The sequence below is a fragment of the Chelonoidis abingdonii genome, chromosome 1 (genome assembly GCF_003597395.2).
Source record: "Chelonoidis abingdonii isolate Lonesome George chromosome 1, CheloAbing_2.0, whole genome shotgun sequence".
In the NCBI taxonomy this organism is placed as follows: Eukaryota; Metazoa; Chordata; order Testudines; family Testudinidae; genus Chelonoidis; species Chelonoidis abingdonii.
In genome coordinates this window covers 31,599,291-31,621,518 of record NC_133769.1, presented here as the reverse complement: position 1 = coordinate 31,621,518, position 22,228 = coordinate 31,599,291, and the positions used below count along the sequence as shown (strand labels likewise).

The following is a 22,228-nucleotide window of genomic DNA, read 5'->3' as shown; positions in this document are numbered from 1 at the left end:
ATTTATCTCATGGGAGAGTATGCGACACTTCCTTAAAAGTTAAATAGGAATTAAAAAAAAAATCAACCTACAGGATAAAGAGAAAGGAAATTTAAGAAAATAAAAGAGAATTCAGTGAGTCAAAATATGAAACCATAACAGTTACAGAGTGACTCCCTTGCTATTGCAGGTAAGAATGATGTCTGCTCAGATTTTTGGTGACTCGGTTAGAAATATCACACACACATGCCTCTGTAACTGTGAATGCAGACTGCATGCACAAATGGGCACCTAACACAAACTGGGTACCTGTGCAGCACAAGTGCATGCACACACAGATTTTTTTTTTGCATGCAAACCTCTCCACCCCTTTAATAAAAAAGTGACCCTACAATCTCTATAAAATTTGACACTGTTTATATAGTTAAATTTTCCCATAAATCTTTCTTTTACCATCTCTTCCTCATAGAAAAATCAGTAAAAAAAACCCAAACACTATTTGAATGCATTTTATTTTCTATTCTTATTACTGTGGAGTTGTGTTTATGTCAGCATTATGGCATACTCCTGACATTATGCAGGCTACCTTATTAAAATTAAGATTTTAATAAAATTAAGCTTGATAGAACAGTGCAAAACAAGAAATTATTTTTTAAAAGGGAGAAACTAGGGTAAGCACATTTCTCCCAATCAATCATTTACAGAGGAGAGAGACAGACTGTCTGACAGGCAGGAGAGGGGGTGGAAGAGGAGGATATATTTCCAGATCAGCCCAACAACACTGAAACGAGAGGAATAAGGAGACCCACAAAGACCTTTAACTCCACCAGAGAGGTCCTTTGGGGCCATCTGCCTGTCCCAAGTCAGGATAAAGGAGGAGGGTTGGGCGTGGGGCTAGCAACTCCACCCCGTAAAAAATCAACCTGCTACAGAAACGCCAACAACAGAGACAACAGAGACTTTTACCCTGGAAAAAGAAGGGTCTTCAACTCGAAGATGCATGACGCTGGGTGGTGAAAGCCGTGAGGAAGCCACTAAGCTGATTACCCTTCTTGCAACCAGGAGGATTACCATAGGCACATGGAACGTGAGGACCATGTACGAGTCAGGAAAGACGGCGCAGGTTGCAGCAGAGATGAGGAGCAACAACCTGACCCTATTAGGCATTAGCGAAACAAGATGGACGCAAGCTGGACAGAGACGACTGTTGACAGGAGAGCTGTTGCTGTATTCAGGACATGAAGAGAGCGACGCACCCCACACACAGGGAGTAGGCTTCATGTTGTCCAAGCAGGCACAGAGAGCACTGATTGGTTGGGAGGCACATGGTCCCAGGATCATCACAGCATCCTTCAGAACTAAAATGAAGAGGACTAAGATGAATGTTGTTCAGTGCTACGCTCCAACTAATGACAGCGAAGAGGAGGACAAAGATTATTTTTACAACAGACTCCAGAAAATATTAGAGATTCTCCCAGACAAAGACATCATCATCCTTATGGGAGACTTTAATGCCAAAATTGGACCTGACAACACAGGATACGAACAAGTCATGGGGACCCACGCTCTGGGAGAGATGAGTGAGAATGGAGAGAGATTTGTGGATCTGTGTGCACTTAACAACCTGGTCATAGGAGGTAGCATCTTTCCTCACAAGCGGATCCACAAGAGTACCTGGGTATCACCAGCAGGCACGACAGAAAATCAGATCGACCATGTCTGCATTAGCAAGAAGTTCAGAAGATCCTTGCAGGACATTAGAGTTAGAAGAGGAGCAGACGCGGCGTCCGACCATCACTTAGTGGTGGCTAGATTGAAGCTGAAGCTGAAGCAGAGCTGGATAGATACGTCAGACAGAAGAGTGAAGTACAACGTCAGCCTTCTGAAGGACCGTAAGACCAAGGAAGATTTTGGACTGATGCTGAAGAATAAGTTTTCAGTATTACAGGATCGGTCTGAGGAAGAGGAAGACAGTGTACTAAACAGATGGCAGAAAGTGAGAGAGACACTTAGGTCAGTATGCCAGGAAGTGCTTGGAATTAAGAAACACCAGCAGAAAGAGTGGATCACAGCAGAGACCTTGACCAAGATAGAAGACAGAAAGAAGAAGAAGGCAGCAGTCAACAACAGCAGGACTAGAGCTGCAAAGGCCAAAGCTCAAAAAGAGTATGCTGAAGCCCACAGAGCAGTGAAGAGGAATATTAGGAAGGACAAGAGAGAGTATGTGGATGAACTGGCAGCAGAAGCGGAGCAGGCAGCATACAGCGGTAACATGAAACAACTGTATGATACTATCAAGCGACTGTCTGGAAAGTTCAGCAAGCCAGAACGTCCCGTTAAAGACAAGCAGGGAAAGTCTATAACAGGAATAGAACAACAGAGGAACAGATGGGCGGAGCACTTTGAGGAACTCCTGAACAGACCAGCACCACCAAATCCACCAGACATTAACCCAGCCAACGAGGACCTCCCAATTAATTGCGATAAACCAACCAGAGATGAGATCAGAAAAGCCATCACCATGATGAAGAACAGGAAGGCGGCTGGACCTGATGACATCCCAGCAGAGGCCCTGAAAGCAGACCTGGATGCTTCAGTGGAAATGCTGTACCCCCTCTTTGAGAAGATATGGGAAGAAGAAGTGATTCCGGCAGACTGGAAAGAGGGATATCTCATCAAAATCCCCAAGAAAGGAGACCTTAGCAACTGTGCCAATTATAGAGGAATCACACTCCTGTCGGTGCCAGGGAAGGTCTTCAACCGAGTTCTCTTAGAGAGAATGAAGGATGCCGTCGATCCACAGCTACGAGATGAACAGGCAGGTTTCCGGCTGAACAGATCATGCACGGACCAGATAGCAACGCTTCGCATCATAGTCGAGCAGTCTGTGGAGTGGAACTCCTCGTTGTACATCAACTTTGTTGACTATGAGAAAGCGTTCGATAGCGTGGATCGAGAGACCCTCTGGAAGCTCCTTCGGCACTACGGCATTCCAGCAAAGGTGGTCAACCTGATCAAGAACTCATATGATGGTATACACTGTAGAGTGATCCATGGAGGGCAGCTCACTAACAGCTTCCAGGTGCGAACTGGAGTCAGACAAGGATGCTTGTTGTCACCACTTCTCTTTCTCCTCGTCATCGATTGGATTATGAAGACATCCACTTACGAGCGTAGGAACGGAATCCAGTGGACGTTGTGGACCCAGCTTGATGACCTGGACTTTGCTGACGATCTTGCACTCCTTTCGCACAGTAAAGAGCAGATGCAAGAGAAGACCAACACTGTGGCAGCCACGTCATCACAGGTTGGCCTCAACATTCACAAGGACAAGACCAAGATCCTTAGGATTAATTCCATCAGCAACGACCCAGTCACACTGAATGGAAGCCCCTTGGAAGAAGTGCAGTCCTTCACCTACCTAGGTAGCATCATCGACCAGCAGGGTGGCACAGACGCAGACATCAAAGTAAGGATTGGTAAGGCAAGAGCAGCCTTCTTACAGCTCAAGAACATCTGGAGCTCCAGAGAGCTGTCTTTGGCAATAAAAATTCGACTGTTCAACTCCAATGTGAAATCAGTCCTACTGTATGGAGCTGAAACCTGGAGGACAACCAAAACAACCACCAGGAAGATCCAGACCTTCATTAATAGCTGCCTCAGAAGGATTCTCCAGATCCGCTGGCCAGACACCATCAGTAACATCCACCTCTTGGAGAGGACCCGTCAACTCCCAGCAGAGGAAGAAATCAGAAGGAGAAGGTGGGGTTGGATAGGACATACACTACGCAAGCAGCCAACTAACATCACCAGACAGGCACTGCGGTGGAACCCCCAAGGCAAGCGGAAAAGAGGCCGTCCAAGAAACACCTGGCGACGCGACCTTCAGGCTGATAGCAAAAAAATGGGCTATACCTGGAACCAGCTAGAGCGAATGGCCCAGGATAGAGGACTCTGGAGATCTGTGGTTGGCGGCCCATACCCCGATTGGGGTGACAGGCATGAGTGAGTGAGTGAGTGACAAAGACCTTTTGCTGCTTCCGCTGCCTGATCCAAAATGAACAATTGCCAGATAACACCGTAAACAAGGTCAAGTAATCAAGTTAGACTGTGTCATTTCTTGGCTTTGGTCTATGGTTAGAAAAGTGCAGGCAGGGTTTTGCAAGGGTGCTCTAGGCTTTTGGCTACACAATGGCATTGCTGGAATTGTGCCAGGGCCCACCAGAGCTGTGCCTTTGTAATTTAAGAAGCCTCAGTAAGTCTCCTGATGGGAGGTCAAGCTAAGTGAAAATGGAAATCAGTAATGCCGGAAGCTGAATTCCTAGAATTTTCTGTCTACCTGATTGTAAAATATATAGTAACACAAGGACGTAATTCATATATGTACATGCACGCAAATGACAGAGAAATACAACTTTTTCAGTCCGGTTCTATTATTCCTTAGAATTACATTTGACTCAAATCTGGAGGATCCGTCTGGCTCTCAGTATATGCTGAGTTATATTGTTTCCTATCAGCTGATTTCCTTTAAAGAATGTTGCTTAATTGTCTCCCTCTCAAGTTACCATTTGGGTGAATTCTGCCACTGGTGATAATTGAATGTGTGGCTCTTTGTGACAGGGTGTTCCAGGTGCTACAACCCAGCACAGCACTGAGACGGAGTGCTATTCTGCAGACTCAGCCCAGCAGACAGATGCCATAGGTCTGGTGAGCTCCAGCCAAGGGGAACTGAAGTTTTGGTGTGTCTCTTTAAGACAAGGGGAACCAGGGTAGGGACAGAGAGTAGTAGCCATGCAAACAACTAAACTTGGGAAGTAACTGAGGCTGATGCTTATATTCTCTTTTTATTTTACATTAATAAAAAAGGAAATCCCAGGGATGTATTGGGATGGATGTTCTGGATCCAAAATGGTTTGTGTGTGCGCATGTACTAAGAGTGGGAACTGTGCCCACCTACAGCCTGTACCAGATATGGTACAAGAGTGGTGGAAGGCAAAAAAGAGGAAAGGTTGCTGGAAAATGGAGGGAACATGACCTGTTTACTAAACTCCTCCTATGGTCCTCTCCAAAAGAAGATATGACCTCCATTTATCAAGGCAAAATTGCCAGATTTGCATCTGCTTTAACTTATACTTTAACCGTATTCTAACATTTTTGTTTGTTTCCGCTGCCCTATTCCCTCTAATACCTTCCTCATCCATCCCCTCCATGAGACTTAGAAACATAAGGACTTAATAATGGTTAGGGAAGGAACATAATACAAATGTTACCTGTTGGCTAAATTTAAAATTAATGCTACTTTCTAATGCTCTGATCTCTTCCTCTGAACAGTTAGTAGTGTAGCTTGCAATAAACCAGCTTCACAGTTTATATCTGCAATAGCAATTGCACGTGGATAAATCCTTTGCACTTACAGAGCACCTTTTAGCAAAGTATCTCAGTGCTCTGGAGACTTCAGTAAAGTTCACAACACCCAGTGACACAGGTGATTATTATCCCCATTTTACAGATGAGGAAACTAAGGTAGAGAGGTTAAGGACCAGATCCTTACACTTCCCCTTCATCTCTGATTGCACAACACAGGGGTAAAAAATATTGAATATCATATATATATATTTATTTTACAAATGGGAGGAAAAAGTCTCCCCAAAGTTGTTTGTGAAAGGAGAACTGTGGGATTTCAGAATGGATTTAGAGACATTTCACAGTTAAAAGGTTAGTTTAGTCACATGACAGAATATATGTAACAAAGCGAACAAGCAAAAAAAATAATCAGACTATCAGAATAGCACACATTTAACAGCCTGGATGCTCTTGGCCAGAGTATCATAAGTGGAAACTCTTGTCAAAACTACTCTAAATTTGATTGCAACACCAATTCAGTTCCTTGTACAGGCTCCTGGATCGTCCTCTCTCACTTTCAATATCAAAAAGTAGGCATTTGTTCTGAGCATATTTGGGGCTGCAGTAAAGTATATCCCATATGTCCCGTCAACATGGAAAGAGTGGCACCCTGCTACCACAAAATGATCACAAGACAGTCACATGCTCTTTTGAAACACAGAAAAATAGGCAAATTGAGGATCAGGGGTGGTGTAGCTTCATTGACAAAAGCATAAATAGAACTATACTTATCAGACTGTGAAGTCTTTGGCACATACTCCAGGTCTGTCTGGCTGTGCGTCTATATAGTTTCGAGGCCTGCGGGAACCAAGTCCTGACAAGGCTCCTGGAGATACCGTAATGCAAAATAATAATGCTGCAAAGTCATGAACTAGTTCCACTTGCTTAGCAGTTCATCAGTCCCTGAACCGGCAAAACTGAGCAAGTACTAGGCAGGTTACAACAGATGTCTGGGGATTTTATAATGTAATAAACTGATCAGTGTGCCCCAAGCTGCAGTGCTACTGACAGTTGCTATATATGTACACATTTTGACCCAGGATGGGGAATTAAAGCTCTACAGATCCATATTTACTTTTTTTTTTTTTAAAACTCTTTACTCTAGATTACTGGCCATGTCTTTTCAGCATCAAATGCTAAAGGTGGCTTTATTTATTATTTCTCATATATTTTATGTTTCTATTCATTTATTTTATTGTAAAATTATTGGACAGCATCCTGAGCACCTTCACAAAGTTGCCTTATGGGCTTTATAAATAAACACAATATTAGGTTCCCCTAGCTGAGTAGACACTATCAGTGTCCTTTTTGTGGCTCTTGGACCAAATCCAGCAGCAGTATAAATTAACTGGCTATCAGCTGGTTAGAGAACAAGGGTAAGTGCCCCTCATCTGATATGTGAGACAAACCTGCAGTCAGGCCAGGGCAGCTCACTCAGCTGTCGGGACTCACTCCTCCAACAGAGCCTGCAGTGACTCCTCACTCAGAATGCCACAGCAGCCTATCCCTGAATACAGGTATTTCACTGACCCTGCAGAGCTACAAGTCAGTCTGTGCAACAGCACCTCCTAGCCAGAAACTTTTCTGCTGCTTTGCAGTATTACTTGGACCCTACCAAATTTATGGTCCATTTTGGTCAATTTCATGGTCCTAGGATTTTAAAAATTGTAAATTTCATGGTTTCACATATTTAAATCTGAAATTTCACAGTGTTGTAACCGTGGGGGTCCCAACCCAAAAGCGGACTGGGAGGGGGGTGGTCGCAAGGCTGTTGTAGGAAAGTCATGGTAGTGCCACCCATACTTCTGCACTGCTTCCTTCAGACCTGGGTGACATACTGTACCATGCCGCCTTCACAGCTGTGTTGCTGCTGGTAGCTGTGCTGCCTTCAGAGCTGGGCTACTGGCCAGCAGCTGCCGGTCTCCAGCCGCCTAGCTCTGTGAAATCTGGTTTCCCCTACAATAGCCAGATTTCATGGGGGAGGCCAGATTTCATGGTCTATGACATGTTTTTCATGGCCATCAATTTGGTAGGTCCCTAAATATTACAGACTTCCTAGGCTTCCAGCCTGCTCTTGATCTGGTTCCTGTTCCTGCCGCCAAGCCTTGTCCCAGTCTACTTCAGCTTGGTTCATGTCTTGCCCTGACCCTGCTCCAGGTCTGCCTTAGCCTCCTGACCTCCAGACCAATTGACTGACTCCAGCCTGGCTTCAACTCGTTTTCTGACTGTGATCCTAATTTAGTTTGTCCATGGACTCAGACAACAGTTCTGACCCACAGCCTATCCCTGGGCCTTGGTTTCAGAGTGGCCCTTGGCCCAGCCCCAGTCCCACATCTGGCTTTGACCAACACTCCAGCTACCAGGCCTGACCATGTAGAACCCAGAGCCTGACAAGTCGGTGTGGTGAACAAATTCAGCCCCTAGCCTAAGGGAATGCACCTCACACTGGGAGTTGTCTGCTGGCATCAGAGCTGAATTTGGGTTTAGGAATGTTCAGATTCGATCAGCATAAATTAATTTATTGGTGAGGAAAAAACCTGCTTTTTCTTGAACCCGCTGGTTAGTTGCTTTTCCTGTTACATCCTTCTTCTGCCCCCATGGAGAGTAAGTTACATCTGGATAGTACATCTATTAAATGTCAAATCTGGGCAAATTATTTTCTTTGTCTCTTACACCCACTTTGACCCATTTTAGGCCAAATCTTAGCCCCGGTGCAGTAATGGAACTTCTGCTATTGGCTATAACGAGAGTAGGAATTGGGCTCTGGGAAGGAGTTTGTGTGCGGGAGGGGTGCAAGCTCACGTCACCACTGAAGTTCTGCAGCAGTTACACCCGCTTGGCCAGATTTTTATTATATCTGTACTGATGTAAATCTGAAATAACTCTACTGAAGACAATGTGATTATTCCGGTAGAAGTCAGATCAGAATCAGGCTTGCTTACTCCAGGCTGTATTTGGTTCTCTCAACCCTACCTCTAGGGAGTGGAGCACAAATCCTTACAGCACCTTATTATGTGTACCCAGCAATCACAGACCATTAAAATACAGACAAACTGTAAACTCCTCGGGGCACAGCCTTAACAGAGACATAATACAGCAAGGGATGGGAAACAAAGGGAGTGGAATGTGAAAGACAAGAAGGTGAACAACAACAAATAATGAGAAATGCTGTTTGTTATTGATATACATCTTGCTCCTTTTCTTACAAATAACAAAAACATGTAAACTGTTAAAATAGCTCACAGATATTCCACAGGACTTGCTAGAAATTAGCTAAACTAATAATGGTTACATGAGGGCCTGTTGGGTATAGTAATTTGTAATTTTTAAAAAGGTATATAATGTTGTAGTGAGGCGGCCTGGCTCCCAGCCACCCCAGAGAGGGACGAACGCCTCCGATGCCAAAGTGGGCGGAGCCACTGGAGCCTGCGCCCGCACCCCAGAGGTCAAGGTGCAGGACAGGAAGTATAAAAGCCCAACCCCAGGGATCCGAAGTGGTCTGGCTGTTGGAGAGGCTGGATGCTGGTGCCCTAGCTCCTTCTGTCTGTGACTGCCCATACCTGTTGAGGCCAGATGCTGGAGAAGCCAGTAAGCCTACCGGTGAGAAGGGACCCAGAGGAGCTGCCCAGCTTACCACTCATGGAGTACCCTGAGGAGCCCATGGTGCTTGATGCCATGGAAGATGCTGACCAGATGCAGGTACTGCTAGAGAGGGAGGTTAGAAGTAGCCTGGGGTCAGCTGACTCTAGTCTGGCTGTGGCACACCCAGAGCTGATGTCAGTGTGTTGTGGTCAGGATCCCCACTGACATAGCAGCAGGCTGCCTGCTGCTGTCAGGGCCCTGGGCTGGGATGGGATGGAGTGGGTGGGCCTGTGTCCCCCTGCCATCCCACTCATGGGTGGCAGTCTCCCCCTTGCCCAGATGCTTAGGACCAGGAGCTGGGGTTTTGTTCTTGAACTGTATGTTTGCTGCCCTGCCCTGACCCAGGGCCTGGGCTTACTACTGAACTCTGTGCTCAGCCCGTTTGAGGACCTGAGCTCCTGACTGGGCACTTGCAGCCTGCCCTTATCCAGGCCTGGGCCAGTCACTAAACTCTGTGCTCAGCCCCTGCCAGAGGGCCTGAGCTCCTGACTCTTTCCTGCCCCACCAGGCTAATTCCCCGACTCACTGGATTTGTGTAGTGAGGTGGCCATGCTCCCAGCTGCCCCAGAGAGGGGTGACCCCAACAGCACATGCCTGCAAAGGTCTATTAATATGCACATATAAAAATGTATGTAATGCATATAAAAGTACATGTATTTTGACTGCCATCCTTCTCCTGCACTCTTTGTATGTTGTTTGTCTTGTAGAGAGGAAGGAAGGAGGGAAATGGAACAAACAAACTGAGAGTCTTATCATGGCTCTGATTTTTTTGCTGGTATGTTGGAACCTGCTCCTGGTCTCTCTTTGTCTGCTTTTGTCTTTTTAGATTGCAAACTCTCTGGGGCAGGGATTTTTCTTATCATGTGTTTGTGCAGTACCTTGTGCAGTGAGGCCCTGACCCTGACTGGGGCCTCTGAGTACTCCTGCAATAAGACTAATTTATAATATTGACATTTGAATTATTTGTATAAAACAGGTATCCAAATCTGAGGTTAGAAAGTCAGGCAGGAGAGCAGGAATAGAAGGCAGTGATAAAAGGCTGACTGAAAGCCCTCCAGCCTCAGAAGCAAGAGACCAAGACTTGAGTCTGGGTCTTCCACTTAGTAGTACATACTACTATCAGCGACGGCCGTTCTTTAGGTGCAGCACGTAACTGCCTTATTGTTACAGTTTATTACAACAATCTAACTCCACTAGCCGTCCCCCCTGTTTTTTGTCCTGTGACTGCAGAAGTGTTAATGAGCCACTGTCCCAAGGCCCTGCCCCCTGCTCTCTCCCCCACCCTCACTCACTTTCACCTGGCTGGGACAAGGGTTTGGGGTGCAGAAGGGGGGTGAGGAGTGCAGGCTCTGGGAGGGCATTTGTGTGCAGGAGCGGGTGTAGGGTGCGAGCTCTGGAAGAGCATTTGTGTGTGGCGTGCAGGCTCTGGGGTGGGGCAAGAGGTTGAGGTGTGAGAGGGGGTGAGAGCTCTGGCCTCCAGCTCCCAAAAGCAACCTGCACATCCCTCTGGCAGTGGCTCCTAGATAGGGGGGACAGGAGGGTCTCTGTGCACTGCCCCTGCCTGCAGGCACTGCTCCTGCAGCTTCAATTGGCTGCAGTTCCCAGCCAATGGGAGCTGCAGAGACAGTGCTCAGGGTGGGGGCAGTGCGTGGAGACCCCCTTTCTCCCCTGGGGCCTCAAGGACGTGCCGGCTATTTCTGGGAGCAGTGCGGAGCCAGGGCAGGTAGGAAGCCTGCCGTCGCCCTGCTGTGCCGCTGGACTTTTAGCACGCAGGAGGTGCTGAGAGGGGGGAGGAGTTGATCAGCAGGGCCCGCAGACCCCCTGGGGTATCCTCAGGGACCCCAGTTTGAGAAACACTGCCTAAAATAATTACTAATTACTGATGCTAAACAATCTGTTCCACCTTGTATTTAGCTGTGAGGCTCTGAGTAACCTTCCCAGACCTGAAGAAGATCTCTGTGTAGATCAAAAACTTGTCTCGCTCACCAATGGAACTTGATCCAAAAAAGGATATTACCTCACCCAACTTGTCTCTCTAATTAGCTGCATGTGTTCAGATACACAGCAGCAGGCAAGTCATACTGGCGCATGCAGATATGACGCATCGCCCCCAGGAGCATGTGGGAGGTCAAATGCCCCCCAGATTGGCCTGCCAGGAGCAGAGAGGGAGAGAGGCTCTGTCCTTATCTCCCTGCACCTCCCCCTTTTCCGTTTTGGCACATTTGGCTGCTCTCCCTGGCAGCCAGAACTGGGCGGGGTGCGGGACGAAGCCAATTCTACCTGAGAGAGCCTGGTTAGGAGACAGCGGCAGCCTACTTCCTGCCTAGGCTTGGCTGCTGGGACAGGGGCCAAGCATGCTGCGTGGATGAGGGGGATCCTGCTCGCTCAGGCCCTGGCAGAAGGACTCAGGTGGGGAGCCAGGCTCTCTCAGGAAGAAGCGGCTCCATCCTGCTCCTCACTCTCCACTCAGCTGTCAGGTAACATGGGGTGGGGAGAGCATGGTGGCCCTGGGCTGGGCAGGATGTGTGTGGGGGTCACTGGGCAGAGGAGACATGGGGGGCGATCACGTGTCCTCCTGTTCACATAGTGTCCCACTGCATACTGGGAGGCATGAGTTTTCTATGGTTGAAGGCCTTGTTCTTTGCCACAGACCTCAGGAAAGCACTGACAGCCTATGAACATACACCATTGGATGGCCTATTGCTATTATAGCACAGATGCTTGATATGAAATGTCTTTCTTTTTTAAAATATTTCTAACACTGCTATTTGGAGAAATGTCTAACACATCCTTCCACTATGAAAAATAGTTCATAGTGGAAAAATAGCATGAAAAAACAGGGGAAAAACACAGATCCATCCTTCCTATTCAGCTCTTTGTGTGTTTTGTTTTGGGTTTATTTTGAAATTACTTCTTCCCCACCTCATCCCCAGGGCCCATTCTGCTGCTGCCCATAACAGCCACAGCTTAGCTGCTTTCACTGCTGTTGTTTTTGGTCCCACCTTCCATTACAGAAGCTACATTGAGATTTATTATTATAGTTATAATTTTTAATTCTTGATTTTAGTTAATTGGGCCCTTTGACCCTTCATCTACCTCTGGCTAACAGGTTTAGTTTTCTGGTAAATGTTTCATGCTGTGTGTTATTAACACAGGTGAATGTTGAATTTGAACGGAGATGAAAGTAAATTTAATTTACTTTGATTTTATTTTCTCATATTTATCTGAAGAGAGCAATGTCCCAAAACCCCAAAGGGCAGAACCATCGTGGCTTTTAGGTCAGCAGGTCACACAATAATTAAATTCTTCACATGAGAAATGTTAACCTAGGTAAAAATATGAGAGCAGGATTGGGGAAAAATGGGATAGGTATGGAAAATATCATTACACACATGGACATAAGTGATTACTAATATTACACTCAGGAACTATTACTATCCACAGTAGCACAGAAAGTCACCACTAAGATATCCTTTTCAGAAAGAAACTAATATCCTTGTCTTTTAGCAGAGTAATGGACTCCAGGCAGGAACTAGAATTCAAAACTAGCCCAGAGTGCCCTACTGCCTGAGCCACTGGGGATGAAGTACTGTGAGAATGATATAGTTGGTCTCCGAGAGTATGAAATACTGCACCTAAAGTATCTCCGCCTAAAGGAGCATCAACTATAGCTGCACAGCCTGCCCTCCTACAGCCTCCTCCTGGGTATCCTTCTGCTTTTCTGAATGCTAGTAGTTCTGTCACAAATCAATTACTAAAGCACACTGCTAAGGGAGTCAATTCAAACTACAAAAAAGGGACTGGTGGGCCCAGAACCATGAAAATAATCTACAGGAAAACACAACAGAACAAAAAACTCATTGACATCAGTGCTCCAACTCCCTAGATACAACAGGAGACATTAATATCTTGACATTTACTGCGCTGAGGTATTTAGTGTCCCCTATTCTTAGAATGAGAAATACTGGGAATACCATGTTAAGTTATACTGCAAGTTATAACATGATCGTTTTAAGGGTACTCACTGTAGTTCAGTTATTTTTAACTCGTTCAGTCTGGGAATGCTTGTAAAAAATACTACTGAAAATATGCTTGCTTTGGTCAAAGCCTTATAGGAGATATAACTGATGGTTGACAATGAATTTGATTCTCCTCTCACTAGCATCTTGTGGAGTCAATGGAGCTGCAATGTTTTAAGACAGGCGGAGGAGGAGAATTGGGCCCACTATTTTCACAATATTACACTAACATCTATGCCTGTGAGATGTTCAATTTACTAAAATATAGGATTTACCTCCTTCTCTCTGAACTATGTGATACAGATGAACAAGGTGCAGGATACATTCCAGATCATGGTCTTGGTATCCTTTTTCATGCATGTCATCCACAGAGTCTGGATAAATGACTTGATCACGTAGTGTTCCAATGGACATGTAGGGCCTGTAAAACAACACAACGAAACTAGTAACCTACACCCAGTCACTTCTCTGCCCTGCTATTTAGTACATCTTGCTGATGTTCTATGAGCAGGGTATAATGCTTTAAACACTGTTTCTAAAACTGTAATTATCTGTAGATACACTGTGGGTGTATGTTTCTCTAAACTCACTCTGGGGACAATACACTGTTTACATAAAAACCGATTACACTGCAGCAACGTGCATAACATTAGCATGAAAACAACATGATAGTTAAAGCAGAATAAACATTATTTCATGACCTAGTCTGAATCCATGTTTTTGAAAACAAAAATCAGGTACTGCATACTGTTTTGCATGTGTTATATTTTTAGATTTTAAAAGTTTAAGTGTGTGTGTGTGTGTGTGTGTGTGCACGCGCGCGCCAAAAGGAAACTACAATAAAAACTTACCATGGGTGAAATTCTATGCTGCATCTCTTAGAAGTGAAACACGGAATTCACAGGCCAGAGGGGGAAGGTGTCACAAAGTCACCTTTTCATCCTCTCTATCCTGAACTGCTTTGGAGGATGGGAGGCAGCAGCTCCAGGCAGAGGCAATGGATTCTTCCTAAAAGTAGGGGGCCCACCTCTGTGCCTCTTCTCCCCCCTGAGGTCCAAGAACAGCCCCTGGCCCATGTTCTCTCTCACCAGGTCACCCACGCAGGGAAGGTGGAGGGTTTGCGGCGCCTCACAGCTGCCCGCGCAGCTCTTACTCCAACCCAGTTCAGCCTGGGGTTGGGGCCTCAGTGGCCAAAGAGCTGCAGCCAGGCCACGGTAAGAGCCGTCTGGGAGCTGTGTGGAGCCACGGACAGGGGACATGGGGGGCGAGAGGGACATGGGCCGGGGCTTCTCTTGGGTCCCCCCACCCCGAGCAGGTGGAGGGTCCATGGCTCCTCACAGCTGCCCAAGCTGCTCTTACCAGTGCTGGGCTCCAACTTCTGGCCTGGCTGGGGGGTGATGCCTTGTGGGGAAAGGACGGGTAGGGAGCTGGGCCCATGGAGAAAAGTAGATGGGCAAGGCCTGTCCACTTTCAAAAGTGGGGGAGCCATGGTCCCTTGGCCCCCCAAGCCCCAGGCATAACTCAGACAGCTGTGAATACCTGAGCTAGTGCTGACTCTTTGGAGTGGCCTTGGGGCAGGCGCCAGTGCTGCCCAGAATCTCTGGCATGCTTTGGTCTAGGTTGCCAACCCTCCCCAACTGGCTGGGAGTTTACTGGAATCGGCATCGATTTCCCGGCGACTACTGAAAGCAATCTGGGAGATTTTAACAGGCTATTTTAAGAAAATTGATATAATAAATGCACATAATTCATACAGAATTTCATTCATTGTTAAAACATAAGTGTCATCTCATTGTGTTTTTCTTTCCCTTGGCTACATAATGACCCAATACGTAATATAAAGTGGTAGTACTATCATAATTGACGCACACATACACTCATGCATTTCCCAACCGAGCGCTAGAAAAAGTACATTAGCTATTTAGCTAACAGTTCAAAACAAAAACCCAAAACAAAAGTGACGGTGGCGATGGGTCATTTGAACAGTGGCACAGTGAAAAAGAAAAAGTATTTTTGCTGTTTTAATGACCAATGGTGCAAAAAATATGCATTCAAAAATTGGCTTCACAAAATTGACACAATTACAGCAGAATGCATTCTGTGTTGGCAGCTTTAAGGTAAAAACATAACATTTAATTATAATTAAACTATTTAAGTATAAAGGTTTAAAGTTTCCAGCTATTCATTGCTGTTGCTCTGTAGCTAGCTTGATATTGTGAATGGGTTGAACAGTACAATTAGTGACATTACATCACGTTGGGGAAAAAATCTCCTAGAATAGCTTTACTCAGAGTTGGCAGAGTGTGGCCCTCCTGCCGATACACCACTACTCCCACTCCCCCCACACCCCTTAAGCAGCGGCGTATTACCGCCTACGCCAACAATGCTTAGGCATAGGGTGGCAAATCTGCTGGGGCGGCAAATTTGCTCGTGCCCCCTCCCCAACTCCGCCCCTTCCCCAAATCCCAGGCCCCTGTCCTCACCTCCCCCAGGCGCGCCGCGCTTCCCTCCTTCCACCTCCCTCCCAGGCTTGCCACGTGAAAGCGCTGGGAAGCAGGGAGAAGCGAGTAGCGGCGTGCTCGGAGGAAGCGGAGCAGAGATGAGCTGAGGCCTGCGGGCGCGAGAGTAAGCCGGGGGGCCGGAACCCGCTCCCGCCCAAGCTCACCTCCGCCATCCCCCGGGCGCCGCAGCTCCTCTTCTGCCCCGTCCCTCCCAGGCTTGCCGCGCGAAAGCGCTGGGAGGCAGGAGAAGCGAGTAGCAGCGCGCTTGGGGAATAGCGGAGGTGAGCTGGGGCCGGCGGGCGCGGGGAGTAACTCTGGGGGGGAGGCGGCAGGGAACCGCTCCCTGTCCCAGCTCACCTCCACTCCACCTCCGCAGCCCCCGAGTGCGCCACGACTCCCCTTCTCCCACCTAGGCTTGCCGCGGGGGAGCGGAGCTGAGCTGGCGCAGGGGGGAAGGGTGGCATTTTTTTGAGGGCCTAGGGGCGGCAAATTTGTTAATCCACCACTGCCCATAAGCTTGGACGTGTAAGGGGGTTCTCAGCGAATCGCCTTACAGTCGTCTCTGCAGTGCCTACATTGGGAGAATCCTCCCCTACCTGGATTACTGCCTTTCAGGGCCCTTCTATGCTGCTCCTTCACTTTTATCTGGTATAAAAGAGCTGGAGCAGGGGTGAGGATCTCACCCCATATCATGGGTGTAGCTATGGCCCACCCAATTAGCACTCAGACCCACTCAAACCTGAACCTGTGGCAATGCCAAATGTAAGTAAATTTATTAACATGCTTTAAAAAAAAGTATTTATTTTAACCATGCACCCTGAAGGCAGCAGCTCAGATATTGGACAAATATGATATTTTTAAAATATGTAGCAGACTTTGGCCAATCAATGACAAAGTTACTGTGATGCAATATTTGGGTGGGATCTTCTTTCTTATACAACAAATTATGTGCAAGCAGCATTTCACTGAAAGGTTGTGGTCATGTGGTGCAAATCTGTTAGAAGGCCCAGCTGGTTCCATATACCAACTTTATTTTAAATGTACACACTGTGAGGAAATTTAAGTTCTAACATAAATGATTTGCTGAGATTTCAGACCTTTATTCACTGCTGATCCACTATAAGCAGGGGCCCACCCAAATGTCCATTTCTAGCTATAACCCTGCCACACGTGTACAAATGCGACCATCAGATTTGTGTTTTGTATATAATTGTTACAACAACATTTGAAGACTAAAGGAAAATTACATAACATGTTGAAGGGACACAAGTATTTTCTTAGGACTTATTTATTTTTCATTCCTCACTGAGATAGTTTTAAAACACCCATTCTGTTTTTGGAGCTGATTAAGGAAAGTACTTATGCACGTGTCAAAGTTTAAGCACAAGGGCAGTATTCTTGACCTCAGCGGGACTACTCATTTACTTAAAGTTAGTCATGTGCTTAAGTATCTTCCTGAATCAGGGCCTTAATTATTTATTATAGCCATCTATACAAGTCCCATCACTGTAGAATTTGGCTGCACTGGTTGTTGCTTAGGAATGAGGCAAAACACAATTCCCATTTGGAGAAAGTTGCTTCTCTCATTTTCTGTATGGCAAATATTGATTCCCTTCCCCCCGCCCTCCCCATAGTGACTTATGAAGAACAAGCTGATATAGAACCTACTGCCCCTTGATACTTCCTCTCATAAGCACAGCGATGATAACGGTGCTGTTGGCACAGTGCAAGAACAGCATTTGTTAGTTAACTAGAATTCCCCAAACAACTGGGCTCCAAATCATATTATACTACTCAGGTGGCTTAGGCCCAGTCCTGCATTCACTGGGCCAGATCCTCGAGTGTTGTGTATTTGGTTGTCATGGTTTTTGTTCCCATGGCAACTGAGTTAGATTATTAGGGGATAGCCTACCCTGCTTCGACCACTTGTTATATTCTTGGGGGCAGCCGGTTTAGGAAGAAATCACTTGAGGCCAGACAGCAGACAGCTAACAAAACTACCATTTATTTACACACACAGAGCTCACCTAACCGGCAGAAGCAGGGTAGGCTATCCCCTAATAATCTAACTCAGTTGCTATGGGAACAAAACCCAAGACAACGAAATACATAACATCGAGCACAGCTTGGCTTGAGTGCACACTGGGGTAGGTTAGTAAATGTAATTTTGAGCCATCCTGCTTCCAGCCTAAAGGCTGCTCTTTGCTTAGCTGCCCATTGTCTCAAGGACTGCAGCAGCCAGGGACAGCTGGTGACAGGTTCATGCAGGCCAGGCCTCTTTGCTGGGGGACCAGGATAGGTGGCATCAGTTCTGTTCTGGGGAATCCTCAGCAGACTATCCACAGGCTTTGTGCCACTGGAGGCTTGCAAAGCCCAAGACATCTGACCCTTTGACTTCAATGGTACTCAGATTAAACCTTTATTCTGTCTGTAATGAGCTTCTTTGGTGGGTTGCCTTAGTGCTGAGGCAAAGCTCATCTGCCTCTAGTTCCTGGAGCAAACCTGGGCTCCATTCAAAAACATTTACTACCTTACTACAGACACTGGTACAGATTAGATTGATATTCATTGGGCCAGATTGTCCTAGCAAATGCACTTGTAGAGGGCTGATATCCCCCTTCTTGCCTATCACCATCTTCTGCTTGCTGAGATGCTGTTGATGCACCCTGTGGGTGATCTATGAGATATTTTGGGGTGCAGGCAGGGCCTGCACAGAATCTAATCAGCTGCAAAACAGTGTTCCCTGCACAGAAATCCAGGAGGAAATTGTTATAGCTGGAAGCTATATTAACTCCCTCTGGGTCCTTTTTAGCTGCTGCTGCTGATCATCTGCCAAAATCAGTACAGCTCCTGTTAGAGCTGTGGTGCCAGGGGCAAAAGGGCCCAAAGGAGCACTGAGGTGGGGTAGCAGCAGAGAGCTCCACGTAAACATCTCTTGCCTCTTTAGATTGCTGTTACTGTTAGTTTTACAGTGCTCAGAGGTGTGGGCAACCCCTTTTCTGCAGAGTCCAGGATCTGTGGGGCTGGCAAATCTCACCTAGGCAAACTCTATGGCCCCACTCCTTTGAGAGGAAAGTTTACAGAAAGCTATGAAGTTATTCTTGAAAAATTTTTCTGTCTTCATTGCCTCCTCCCATGGGAGTCTTTTCAGTAGGGGATGGTCTAACCCACTGATATGACACCGATCAGACCCCACTGCAGGGTAAAGGGAAGGAATTTCATGACACTAACAGTTATGGACTTACAGAACTAAGGCCCTATATAGTTTTACATGTATTAGTGGCATTGGCCTAGGCCTCAATTGCATTTTCTGTAAAAGTGCTGGAAATGGTGTTGTCTATTTACACTAGCACAATGGTTTCCAAACTGTATGGCACAATCCCAATTCCTCATGTGTGGAGGATGCCAGTTTGCTTGGAACAGCATGACATTGTGTAACGGCAACAGACCCTGGTCATTGGCGGGCAGGACTGAGCCTGGGACCTCGGAGCTTGGTACATGAGCCTCTACTGCAAGAGCTAAAAGCCAACTGGTTGTTAGCTTAGGCTGTAGAGCAGACTCATTAATCTCTCTCTCTCTAAGTGTTCTCAGTGCCACTAGCTGGGACAGAATACCACACCTAGAAGGTGTGTGGGTTACACTTGGACATACAGTGTGTGTGATCTCACAATGCATGGAGGACATCACTTAAAAATAGCAGCCTCCACACAGCATGATCTCTCATGCACCATAGGTGCAAGGTCATGCTGTGAGGACAACACCATGTTGTAGAGCAAAATGGCGTCCCCCATGTGGCATGACCTCACATATACCATAGGTACGAGGTCACACTGCTCTTCAAAATGGCATCCTCTGTGCTGTCTGGGGTCACAGGAGGAAATAATTCATTAAAATGAGGTTATGCCAACAAAAAGTTTTGAAACCACTGTACTAGCATTTAGTGAAAGTTAAACTGTTTTCAGCACCAGCTTTTTGGAGTAGGGGAGGCAGGGAATATGAATTGTTGAAAACTACTTAGTCATTTTCCTACAAAACCATTGATGATATTTTCATCCTCTGGATAGATGGCATACACTGCCTCATAGGTTTCCACCACAACTTCAACAAGCACCATCCGTCTATTAAACTCTTTCTGGAACACTCCCACGCTACCATCAACTTCCTGAACACAATAATCAGCTTCAACAATGGAACCATACAGATAACTATACACAAGAAACCCATGGATCACCACACCTACCTTCATGGATCCAGTAACCACCTCAAACACACCAAGAAATCTGTTGTCTACAGCCAGGCACTCAGATACCACAGAATATACTCCAAGGAGAAAGTCCGGGATATACACCTTAACACACTCAAATCCATGTTGACCAAACAAGGACACTCCACCAGAGAAGTAGCTTGTATCTTGGAACAGGCCACCCAAATACTCTGAGAGAACCTGCTTCAATACAGAAATAAAAGCCCCTAGCTGTCACCTACCACACCACACTAGAACCCATATGGGGTATCATGAAACAACTATAACCTATACTCGATGTGGACCCCATCTTGAAAGAAATCTTTACTGAATTCCCCACTTCTGGCCATCAAACAACCCCTAACCTCTCCAAGTTCATCATCAGAAGCAAGCTCCCCACAGACCAAGACACACAAACTCAAAGCAGCACCAGACCCCGCCAGAACAACAGATGTAAAACCTGCAGACACATCTCTACTGTTACAATGATCAACAACCACCACAACACACTTTTCAAGATCCCTGGGTCCTACACGTGCCTTTCACAACATGTGGTATACCACATCCAGTGCCCTAAATGCCAAAATAGCTACCATGTGGGTGAAACCAGACAATCACTACGCTCTCAAATGAGCTCACAAAGGAAAATGATAAAAGACAAAAACACCACATCACCTGTGGGTGAACACTTTTCACAAAGCGATCACTCTGTCTGACCTATCAGTTCTCATCCTCAAAAGGAAACCTGCACAACGCTTTCAAAAGCCAAGTCCAGAAGCTTAAATTCATTACTCTGCTAGACACCAAAAATCGTGAACTGAACAGAGACACTGCATTTATGGCTTATTACAACAATTAAGTTACCCACTAACCAGAGGTGAAAGTAAGCCAGTATGGTGTACTGGTAAGAAAGTGGCTGCCAGTATGGGCCAGTACACAGCCAACGTTAAAGCACTGCTGTGCTGTAAGCACTCTATTGGCAGAGCTGCTGACGGGGAGGAGGAGGCCAAAGCTGGCCCTGGGGCCTGGTGATTTAAAGGGCCTGGGGCTCCAGCCGTTGCCACGGTAGCAGTGGACGGGAGCCCCAGGGCTCTGGCAGTGATTTAAAGGGCCCAGGGCTCCTGGCTGCTGCTGCTGCTACTGCAGCAGCCGGAGCCCTGGGCCCTTTAAATTGCCGCCAAAGACCCAGATGGCGCAGGCTGGGTAGTGCTGAAGGGCTGGCTGAGGGAGTCTGGCCCCAACTCCGCCCCTTCTGGGGGCCCAGAGCCACCTTGCACAAGACCCCGGCCACCCTGTGTACCAGTAAATCCTTAAAGTTACTTTCATCCCTGCCACTAATCCCCTCTTTTTGTCCTATGACTGCACAGGTGTTAACAGGTCACTCTAGCTTGAACAGTCCTTTATAATATGTGCTAACTACTTACACTAAATAATCTGTTCCAATTTGCATTTTCCTGTGAAGCTGGGAGTTCCTTTCTCAGACCTGAAGAAGAGCTCTGTGTGACTCAAAAGCTTGTCTCTCTCACCAACAGAAGTTGGTCCTTACCCCTCACCTCTCTAATACCCTGGGACCAACACGGCTACAACTACATTGCATACAATGAAGAGGTAGTTAACTATATGCATTTACTTGGCTATTTATGTAACAAATTGATTTAAAACACGATATACATTTCCTAAGTAATATTGTGTTACATTGGTATTGCACCTTCCATTTCACCATCCCAAAGCAGTTCCTGGAATTATTTTACCCACTCCTGAAATGCAGCCCTCTGGGGTTGAACCCATCAACAGTACCAAGGCACAGCAAAAGAACCCTATAGTTTAGATCAAGAAGTGAACAAGAAAACTGTAATTAACAGAAAGTGAAGGGAGGATTTAGGTAGGTAGAATGTAATTACCCAAACTGTAATTTGGCTAGGACACTGGGGATAATACTCTTTTAATCTTGCAAATAATGCCAAGGGATCTTTAATGGCCACAAGCTCTCAGGGCCTTAGTTTCAACTCACACCTGAATGACTGCATTCCACGCCAGGACACTGTGATCTCAAAATATCTATGGTCTAAGTTTTACACTATGCATGAGGGTGATGAAATCTTAAGAGAGGGAACAGGATGAGGAAGAACAAAAGATGCAGGAACACAATTTCATGGTTACTCAGGCCTTGGCTACATTTGCGAGTTACAGCGCTGTTAGTGGCTTTATAGCACTGTAACTCATTCCCCATCCACACTGGCAAGGCACATACAGCACTGTATCTCCCTGGCTACAGCGCTGCTTGTACTCCACCTCCACGAGAGGAATAGAGTATAGTGCTGCTGCTGCAGTGCTGGGGTGCCAGTGTAAACAGGGAATAATCTTAGTACGCTGTAACTGACCTCCGGAAGCTTCCCATAATCCTTTTAAGTAAAGAAAGATTACTCTCTTTGTTTTGTTGT

General features: G+C 46.4%; 1 protein-coding gene across 1 annotated transcript in view; it reads right to left on the bottom strand.

Annotated features, from left to right (window-relative positions):
• The window catches only part of ABCD2 (ATP binding cassette subfamily D member 2), a 65,577-nt gene that overhangs the window by 6,879 nt on the left and 36,470 nt on the right, over window positions 1-22,228 (bottom strand). Inside the window, exon 7 of the mRNA XM_032803995.2 lies at window positions 13,319-13,464. Coding sequence (XP_032659886.1) covers window positions 13,319-13,464 — 146 coding nt within the window. The remainder of the gene's footprint in view (window positions 1-13,318; window positions 13,465-22,228) is intronic.